The sequence below is a fragment of the Mastomys coucha genome, unplaced genomic scaffold (assembly GCF_008632895.1).
Source record: "Mastomys coucha isolate ucsf_1 unplaced genomic scaffold, UCSF_Mcou_1 pScaffold20, whole genome shotgun sequence".
Lineage (NCBI taxonomy): Eukaryota > Metazoa > Chordata > Mammalia > Rodentia > Muridae > Mastomys > Mastomys coucha.
The window spans coordinates 140159170-140170082 of record NW_022196903.1 but is presented as its reverse complement, the minus strand read 5'-3'; the positions used below and the strand labels follow the sequence as shown (position 1 = coordinate 140170082).

The following is a 10913-nucleotide window of genomic DNA, read 5'->3' as shown; positions in this document are numbered from 1 at the left end:
TCACACCTGCCCCTCCCCACACAGTGCTCCTCACACCTGCTCCTCCCCACACAGTGCTCCTCACACCTACCCCTCCCCACACAGTGCTCCTCACACCTGCTCCTCCCAACACAGTGCTCCTCACACCTGCCCCTCCCCATTCTCACCCACCCTGAGTACAAGAGAACTTGCCTTATGGCTTTACAACCTACGATCTCCCTCCTGCTGAGCCAAAACTGCCATTCCAGCCACAGCTCTGAGGATCCACACCACCAGTAAGCTGCTTGGTAAAGAACACCATACTAGAGGCTTGTGAGACAGCCTGTTCTGCCCCTTGCTGCCCTTCGGTCCTATGAATCCCACCTCGTGACCCCCTGGGCTCCCTGCTTCATATTCATGTTTATAAATCCCGTGGCTGCTTTATGAATCCCTCTCCAAAAAGCTCTTTTCCTTCCCTTCTAGGTCTTGCATCCTCCTCTTCGACTGTATTATTTCGTGTTAACTTTTCTCCATCCATCAGCTCCTGTTACTTCTCTACTTCTTCATATCCTGTCAGTTCTCCAAAGCCTTGGACTCTGAGCTGTCAGAGCCTTGTGGGATGCATCAAGTACTAAGGGAATGCCACCAGGGGTCACTCAGAACTCCACTCTGCCCCTCTCTGACCACTGGCCATGCACTCTTGCCCATACCACTGCTGCTGATGAGGTCGCAGCACAATGTACGGCCGCTGCTGCCACTCAAGCCCTCCCACTCTTCACATCTCCTGTGACACCAGCTCATGTTTGTAACTTTTCCTTCTATTCTCTCAGCGTATGAGTCGCGCTTTCAAGTTAAACCTTGTTTAATACCAATCGAAAGGTTATTACCTTCTCCACCAGAGAAACCATGGAAAGAGGGGTTCCTGGGACTCAGGACGAGGGGCCCTGAAGTCTTTTGTCCTGGCACTCTTTGAAGCCTTTGTTCTCTGGGGCCTACTCTTCATAGTGAACTGCTCACTCAAGGTCCTCCCCTCAGCCATAGGAGCTGCAGAATGCTCCCGGCCCTGGAGGAAACAGTCCTGACACAGGGTCAGAACCCTGAATCCAGAACCCTGAACACACCTGGCCATAGAAATATTAGTATTTGTGGTGGGTTAGATCAATAGTATTATTAATACTTGATCACAGCCACTAAAAGAAACACACACACACATACACAAAGAGAGGTTTTTTGCATTGGTGATGAATCTATTCCTTATTTATTAAATTGCTTTAACAGGCAAAACTGTGCTCACAGCTCCAGGCTAGCGTTACCAAAATGAAGTTCAGTTGAATCCCCTGGACTCAGATGCCCCTGTGGCTACGTTCATTTGGCCACATATGGACATGCTTCTATACAATGCTCTGCTCTGTGTTCTTCCAGGCAGTCATGGGGTTCCTACTATGACCTTACCTTCCATGATGGGAACCTGCCAGAAGGAAAACTGCTCACCCACGATCCTCTCTTCAAACACAGGTATGCACTGACAACCAGTTTCTTTGGTGTGCTGTAAGGTATGTTGTTATGTCTGTGAGAGTTGATCTTGGAATTTCATAATGCGTTGAACTAGAAGAACAGAAGGTAAATGACCAGCATAATTCAAGCTAGAGAAAGGATCTCTGCATTTATTCTTCTTAGCTCTCCTGCCCCTCACAATGTTTCTGTTCACCTGAATCTGACAGATTCATTGCGTGGAATGTGCTGTTTCCAAACAGCAGCCCATGTGAAGGGCTTTTCTTGTGACTACTTGACTTCTAACAAGGGATGAGAAAAACATGAGTTCTGTACTCTAGAGACTTGGCTGTAACCCCTGGCCTGCCACATTCTTGGCTTAGGGTATGCATGTTTTCAGAACTATGTCTAGATAGCTTATTGATAGAAAAATGAATGAAGAAAGTCTCCTTTCCTCCTGAGGAGCAAACAGACATATAAAAATAACTTTAGCTCTAAACTGTTAATGCAAGAATCTGGGAACATGGCATGTATGATGTTTCCCAAATTACAGAAAAAATAATGTATCTCTGAAAGTGGGGGATGAAATGGGGACCTTGCCTGTATTTGGAGGTAAGGACAGGGCCACATTTATATTAGGTAAGTGTTCTACCCATGAGCTACAGCCAGCCCTTATGGACTGTAGATATTTATGTAACTTAAAAGCTGCCATAGCTAAAGAAGAGTGGAGTCAGATAATGGCAAAATGGACTCAGAGCAGAGGAAGCAAGTGAAGTTGCAGGCTGTGAAAGGATACAATGTTACTGCTCAACGATGCTTGCAGGCTCATACTAATATAGCACCTTCTGTCCTAGGAAGCAGCATACTTGTTTAAGGATGCTTATGGGCTCACTGATGTAGTGCCCTCTACCCTGCTCATGTTTCCCTTGAGATGTTGGATTGTTGGTCAGGAATGAGTTGTCCCTTCCACTGACTAAATACCTCATGATTTCTGACCTAGAGAGAGAATTAAACACTTGTATTTGTTCCACCCAGTGCCCAACAGGTATGGGCACTTGAGATGCTTCCAGCACACTCCTTTTGCCATACTCTCTGTCAATGCTCAATACGAGCCAGCTCTTCTTGGCTTACACAGTGTTACTGAGCATACATTCTGTAAAACTGTATAATGTGTCCCTTGGTTTAAACACCTCTGATCTCTCCATCTTTCCCCACACATTACAGCAGAGGCTCTTGACCTAGTACTCCTGGGGAAGCTGCTGATCCCTGCTTTGACAGTGACTGGCGGGACCCCCTAGAGTCACTTCACTCATTCTTTCTTTAAGATTTACATTTGTTGATTTTCTATTTATATATATGGCATGTGTGTGAGCATATGCAGAGGCTAGAAGAGAGTATCATATCCCCTTGACTTGGAGTTACAGGCAGTTGTGAACTGCCTGCTAAGCGTGGTGGGAACTGAATCCAGATCTTCTGCAATGAAGGGTACATATTTGTACCCTTAACCCCTGAGCCATCTCTCCAGCCCACCTCACACTCTTCACCTGCATTTGTCTGACTCTTGGCAAAAATGCCATTCTTTGGTGATGGTCCAGCTGTTATTCCAACAAATACCCACCCTGGGCTCAGACATCAGGGAGTTTGGGATCTCACAGATGAAGCCATACATGTATTTCCGTGTATCTCTATCAACCCATAATGCTGGGGTATGAGAGATTCTTCTGTGAGTATGTTAGGACCTGACAGTCTCCAGGTTTCAGCATCCTTCCTTTGTGTTGAACCCTTCCCTGTCAGGTCATCTTGGCTTTGGCAAGCCCCAGGTCAGAGCATAGAGAATCCAACTCATCATTGTCCTTACACAGCTCTTGTAGCTAGGATTGTTCTACCATCCCTAAGTTCTTGAAGGAAGAGATACAATAGAAGGCAGGAATGGCCCAAAGACCCAAGAAGTTTCATCAGGATCCTTACAGGTTAAACACAATCCAGCTCTGCTCTGGTATTTCCACAAGAGATGCTGGGAATGTTGCAGAGGGCAGCAACAGGAAACCAGGGCCTGGAAACACTCAGGTAGTCACTGTCCTGTTTTATGAAATTCTTCAGCTACCTAGAAATATGTCATGAATGGGAGTGGACAGGTGGCTCAGTCAGTAAAGCACTCGCTGTGCAAGCATGAAGTTATGAGTTCAATTCCCAGAACACACACATGCACATGAACATAAATGCATACTTGCACATGTACAAACACACACACACACACACACACACACACACACAGCTGGTCATTGCAGTACATACTTGTGATCCCAAAACTGGGAGGAGGGGACAAGAGGATCCTAGGGCTCAATAGCCAGCCAGTCTTGCTAAAAGTAATTGAGATAGTCAATCAAGATTGGCCTCTAGTTTCCACACTCATGAAATAGAGGCAGGCCCACCACACACACACACACACACACACACACACACACACACACACACACACACACACATTCAGAGTGGGGGGAGTCTCTAATAAACTGTCATTCAATCTGTGTTCTCTATAATTTTTTTGTTAAATAGGAAACGCTCTGGGAAAGCTCGCTAGTCGGCGAGCACAGTGGCAGCCAGCTCATCCAGGTTCCAGGTCTGTCTGTGCTGCTGCCCCTCCACCTCCAGCATCCTGTCAAGGACCCACTTGAATATCTTTTGTTAGCATCAGTCATTTGTCAGCAGCTTTCAGAGTCTGTCTCCATCTCAGGTCCCTGCACCTTCCTTTCCTAAGGTCAGATGGGGACAGTCCTTCACCCCAAGTACAGCATTCTCCCCCCCCCACAGGCCTTTGTTATTTGGGGTGCAGAGGTGGTAGCACTGTGTGACTCTTGTAGAGAAAGATGTAGGGAGGAGAGATGGGGGCTGAGTTCTGGCCCAAGAGGTGTTGGCAACAGTACTGAAGCTAGAGGGGAGGGGAGAGCTTTCCTAGTGGGGGATATTCCCCTAATCTGACCAAAGACACTGAAAGGCCACACCAATGCCCTTATGCATTGACATTTGTATTAAAACTGATTTAAATGAAATTTCCTTGGGAAGTCTATGAATTTGACTTTTGTTTCCATAATTTAAGTTTTGCTTTTTTTTTTTGTTTGTTTGTTTTTGTTTTTTAAGTAGGATATCGTATCACTATTTAGCCTTGGCTGTACCGAAACTCACTATGTGGATAAGGCTAGCCTTGATCTCATAGACATATACCTGCCCCTGGGATTCAAGGTAGAAGCCACCAACTCCCCCAGTGGATTTGATCTTCTAACCTTACTTCCTTTACATGCCAATATGAATAATTTCAATAATTTGACTAAATGCGTAGATTTGATCTTCAGGGCTTTATTTCCTCTAGATTTTGGCAATGTCTAGCTGCAGCTATTTGATTGATAAGCCTATGGGTGTGACCTTCTGGTCTTCTTGAAATGTTGGCTGTGTGCTTCTAGTCACATGAGTAGAGAGAAGCTGAAGTCTGGCGTTTGTTGTGCAATGAGTGTCACTTAGATTTAAAAATAGTGTTTCTCTGTCTAGGGCTGGGACACATTTCTAATTTGTGAGCTGTGGTGTGCATTTGCGAGGGCCTTGGTTTACTGTCCTGTGGTCGGCAGGTACACAGCACTAAAGGCCCAGGTGCCCAGTGCCTGTTCAGAGGCTGAGGGTGGCTGGCAGCCAGAGCGCTGGCCCCAGATAGCTCCTGAAGATGCGGGCTAGGCCATCTTCCCAGCAGCAGAGAATTCATGTGACAACTGGCCACTACTTCAACTTGAAAACACTCCAAAAGTCTTATATTTCATTTGCTTCAAGTGTGCTAGAATCTCAGATGAAAGGTTTATCTAAATCCACCCAAAACTTACTTTTCCCAGAAAACCCAAGCCTTCTTTAGACAATGCTAAAAGCATAATTACAGATGTTTTTGTGGGTAAATGCCATCTGAATATTCAGGGGAATAGGAAGTTCACATGTGTTTAACATTTACGAGTACCAGTTTTATTCTCTTGGTTACCCTACTTTAATAGAAAAGATTGGTGATAACATAATTTGTCAAGCTAACAAATGTCATGCTACATTTTGGATTCCCATTCCCATCAGTATTTTAAAATGTTTTAGTTACAAAAACATTTAAGATCATCATTTTCAAAATGGATCAATTATTATTAAAGTTTAATATGAGAGGGTTTTAATAACACTCAGAGTTTCAATTGAATCTCACCTCCAGGACATTGTATCCATGAGAGCCACAAACTACAAATAATTTAATTATTAAAGTGTAAACGGGGACATCAACAAATATATATGTTCAAGCATGTCTGATATTTCTAAGATGTATGTTTGTGCTTTTGTGTGTGCCAAGCCAGAGAGGGCATTGGATTCCCTGGGGTGGAGTTATAGGCAGATGTGAGTCCCCCAGCATGGGTGCTAGGAACTGACTCTGGTTCTCTAGAAGAGCAGCAAGTGTTCTTAACACTGACCATCTCCAGCCAGTGTCCAGTATTTTTTTTTTAAATATTCTGACCAACACCCCAGGTGAGAGAACTGCTTCTGATCCTGTAGCATAGATTTTTATTCCTTTCCTCAAATGAAACCTTTTTTTTTTTGTAAAATCATAAATTAAGAAAAATGCTTTTCTGGTAGTCTGCTGAAGATGGATAACCTCACATCACTCAAGTGTCAAACTTCTTATTTGTATTAAAACCACGGTTTTTCATAAGGGTTAACAGCCACTGTACCTGGGTAATTGATAACTTGTATTCATTGGGCCTGAACAATACACCCAGCACTGTTCTAAGTTCCTCTGTGTGTGTGTGTGTGTGTATGTGTGTGTGTGTGTTTTCCTGTGTGTGGATACAGGTGTGACATCTCACTACATCAGCAAAGAATGTCTTGGCCTGTGATGGCCAGGCATGCCCCTCACATCCCAGTGTGTCTGCATGGAGCATCTTCACCCCTGGTGGCCAGGCATGCTAAGTGCAGAGGCCATGCCTTAGGATACCCATGCTGCTGTGTTTGCTCATCCACTGACCCACCTTTCTAGGGAACCATAGGCTCCTGTAGGCTGGAACACTTAAACCCTTATCTCTTTTTCTTCAAACCCTTGGTGTTCTGTGACAATCCAGGCAGGTGTGGCATGAAGAAGACTAGCTTGTCACACAGGTGGCCACAAGGTGGCACTTACCTACGAGAGCCTTGATTGACTCAGGTCAAACAGTAGAACCTTCTAACAAAGCTCATAGAAGCGGCTGTGTGAGCCCAGCACGTCCCTGTGGCTATTATTGAGCAACATGATGGGGACAATGCTGGCTTGGGCATCTTCCCACAGCATGCAGGGCGCATGGAAAGCCAAACTTCTTGCTGTGTATTTGTAGCCAACCTATTTTATAAAGTTCTATTCATCCAATTTTTTATATTTCAAAAATGTAAATAACCCCGTGTGTCTTTTGGTTTGTTTTTTTGAGACAGGGTTTCCTGTCCTGGCTGTCCTGGCTGTCCTGGCTGTCCAGGTCTGTAGACCAGGCTGGCCACGAACTCACAGAGATCTGCCTGCCTGGGCCTTCCAAATGCTGGGATTAAAGGCATGTGCCACCATTGCAGGATCTGTTTTGACTCTTGAGGACAGCCATCTGATACGGGGTGAAATGAGACCTCAATGTAGTTGTTATTTACATTCTTCTTGTGGCTGGTGATGGTGAACATTTTGTATGTGCTTCTTGGCAGCCAGTCCATTTTATTTCACTGTGGCTAATCACATGTAGGGTGTGTGGAATTCCCTAGCGCCCTTCTTAGAGAATAAACAGCTTCATTTCCTGTTACTTTCATGTGCCTACCAAACCAGTGCCTAGTGAGTCTTTATTTGGCATTTTCTACTCTACAACCAGACTGTCACCAATTAGTAAGTGAATGTATCCCATGACACTTGTTCCTCATTTGCTTTGATTGACAGTCCAACTTCTACAAAGTAGCAGTAGCTATATTCCATGACCTCCTTCCTGAAACCCAATAACAATGTAACAATGGCTTCCATTCTTATTTCTCTCCTGTCTCTGTCCTGTTGATCTGTCACTACCACAAGGCCGCCCCAGTGCCCATTGCTCCTTCCTTCCTAAATTCCTTCACATTTCTCAATCAGACTCGCCCACGGGTTCAGCTTGAAGGTGAGTGTCTATACGCTGTCTTGCCTGTTTTCTAGGCTGTGCTTTGTGTATGCCTGCCTGTTCCTGCATGCAGCCCTCCTGGCCAGGGGTTTTCCAACATATTTTAAAAGAAGCAATTTGAACTCATGTAAAAATATCAGGGTTCCTCTTCCATAGAATATAAAATAAAATCTGTTCAGAAGAGAGATGTCAGCCTTCTCCTAACAATGCGCTACACAGGTGTTGGCGATGGGCCATGCAGTGAGATAGCCATTCCTTCCCCAGTGCCACAGGGTCTGTAACATTCTTGCTTTGACATGCAGACTGTAGCCCTGGGATCCGTAGCCTGGGTCCCTAGATGCAGTACCCCTGAGGGGAGATTCTTTACAACTATCACAAAATAAGCCTCTGCCTTTCTACTCAGTTCTAAAAGGAGACAATCCTGGTTCTCGTGCCCAGCTGAGCCACAATCCCTGTTTCAAACAGTTTTATGTTTTCTGGCAAGTTCTTTCAGCATTGGGTCAAGTCTCAGGACTTTTCTGATACATTATATCTTTTCTCTCTTCTAGTTCCTAAGCAGGATTTCATCTCTAGTCCCAGGTGATCCCACAAAAAAATCTTGAAACTTACTTCAAATAATGACAGAACCATGGCTGCCCGCCTCCTCTGCCATAAGTCCCTACTACGGTCGTTTTAATATTCCTTACATGGTTCTTGGCCAAACCTCAAAACCGCAACCTTTTCCTCATTTTATATGAAGCTGCTAAGCTCAGGACTTGCCCCAGTCCCAACTCTGGAACAGGCCTGTCCCACTTCCATGACTGTGTCATTCATCTGCACGACTTTACATGCTGGGCAGAGAGCTATGGTGACCACAGTCTCCTCCACTATAATTGGGCGCATGAGTTTTCACCTTGTCATGCTTTACTTTTCTACCCTGTCATTTTCCACCAAGCCAAGAATGAAATCTCAAAATATTCTATGTGTGGTGTACCCATGTCCGCCATGTGTGGACACATGTGCTACGGATGTCATATGACTTCAGAAATTATGCCTTAGCAGATTCTTGGATGTCCATAATGGTACGTTTTCAAAACTCTTTCCTGGTTGTGTTTCTGCAGCTGGTGAGGGAAGTGAGGACGGCATAGAAAGGACCTGTGACACCCTGCTCATGTGCATTGTCACCGTGCTGAACCAGGGCCTCAGGAATGGCGGCGGAGTTGGGGATGTGCTGAGACGACCCTCAAAGGATGTGAGCAAAATGGAGTTTGCTTTAAGAAGCCCATGACTCTTTCCTTCCTACCTTCCCTCGGTCCCTCTCCCCTCTTGTCCTCCCTCCATTGTTTCCCTTCCCTTTCTCCCTCCCCTCCCCTTCTTTCTTTCCTTCCTGTATTGGGGATTGAACTTATCACTGAGACATATCCCCAGCCCACTTTTTAGTTTTAAACTTTGAGAGTCTCATTACATTGCCCAGGCTGTCCTTGAGCTCACGTTATAGCCCAGGCTGGCCCTGAAGTTGCTGTCCTTCTGCCTCAACCTCCCTGAAAAGCTGGGATGACAGGCCCATAGCACACAGGCCTGGCTTATTTCTTCCTTATTAGTATGGTTTTGCTTTTCAGGACTACAGTATCATTTGCCTTAAAAGTGTAACAGTGGCTGTAAGACCAGTCAGTTGCAGTGAAATCATAGAGAACCAGGGGAGAACTGAAAGCCTATGGATGTCAGTTGGGCTCAAGTAGGAACCGTGCATTCTGTTACAGCAACAAAATCAAGGCCATAAACTCTGTAGGCACCGACTTGTTATGTAAGCCACAGCTGTCTGTGTCTACAGAATTCCCAGGTGCAAGGATTTACTCTGCTCCTGCATAGGAAGAACCTCCATTATTTACCATGATGGATACAGGGTGTGGATGAGTTCTAACAGGATTTCATACATTGAAACTGCAAAGGGAAAACATTTCTCAGGAACTGTAACCATTGAGGCACAGGCTAGAAGCACCCACAGTTTTCTCCTGCAGCTGGCCTGTTACCTAACGCCCATCAACCTTGCTAAGGCTCGGCTCTCTTGTATTAAACAGCTAGACCCCATGGTCTCTAATGTGCTTTAATACTGTGTCCAGATAGGACACCAGTGAGCTGTATGTACTTGGTCTTTTAAGAACGAGAGGGAACCCACTGCAGAAGTTGAGAGACCACCAGGTTTTCCTCAGCCGGCCATGAGATGACCATGGGATGTTGTCTGACTCCCTCTTGCTTAGTGTCTGGGCTAGATCTGCATGATTATTTTGCCCACTGCTGTGACAAAATGCCCAATCCAGGCAAACGAAGGAAAGAAGGGCTTGTTTTAGTTTACAGTCCGGCGGGGTCATTCCAGAATCCTGGGGATGACAGGATATCAGTTAGAGACAGTGTTGTGGAAAGCTGGGAAGCCGGCAGCCATGTTGCTTCTGCCCTTAAGAAGCAGAGCGTGGTCAGGGAGTGGGTCTGCTCTATAAGCCCACCCCGTGACTCGCTTCCTCCAATGAGCCTCCACCTCCTGACTACCCTGTGGCCCACTTCCTCCAATGAGCTTCTACCTCCTGACAGTTTCTCCACACCCCCAAACAGCATCATCAGATGAGGGTCAAGAGTCCAAGCGCGTGAGCCTGTGCAGGCATTCCACGTCTAAACCACAGCGGGGGGGAGCGGGACGGGGGCATTGTGAAAATGCGCCACTAGTAAAAGCACAAAGAGAAATGGAAGAATCCTGAGAGCAGGCCTAAGATATTCTCCCTTAGTGGAGGGAAAATTCAGACAGAAAGTCACTCCGATTTCTTCGCTGTGACCATTGTTTGTGGTCACCGGGAGGAAAACTGTTGAATATCTGCTGTGTGCCAGACAGTGTGCTCACTCGACAGCTGTGAAGCACGTGTGTTCTATGCGTATTCTGCGCTTCCATTGCACGAGCGTGTATTCTATGCTATGTGTGTTTTGCACTTTCATTGCAGGAGCCTTTGTTTGCTGCCCGGGTGGTCTATGACCTCTTGTTTTTCTTCATCGTCATTATCATCGTTCTTAACCTGATTTTTGGTGTGATCATTGACACTTTTGCTGACCTCAGAAGTGAGAAGCAGAAGAAAGAAGAAATTCTCAAGACAACCTGCTTCATCTGTGGTAGGTACCCCCCCCAACACACACATACTGTGCTATGACAAAGACAACCTGCTTCATCTGTGGTAAGTACCCCCCACACACACACACACACTGTGCTATGACAAAGACAACCTGCTTCATCTGTGGTAGGTACCCCCCCACACACACACACACTGTGCTATGACAAGACAA

The 10913-nt window shown here is 45.7% G+C and overlaps 1 protein-coding gene across 1 annotated transcript in view; it reads left to right on the top strand.

The window, feature by feature from the left end:
- Itpr2 (inositol 1,4,5-trisphosphate receptor type 2) overlaps nt 1-10913 on the top strand; it is a 421140-nt gene that overhangs the window by 356907 nt on the left and 53320 nt on the right. The window contains exons 52-54 of the mRNA XM_031383897.1: nt 1381-1473; nt 8711-8841; nt 10577-10742. Coding sequence (XP_031239757.1) covers nt 1381-1473; nt 8711-8841; nt 10577-10742 — 390 coding nt within the window. The remainder of the gene's footprint in view (nt 1-1380; nt 1474-8710; nt 8842-10576; nt 10743-10913) is intronic.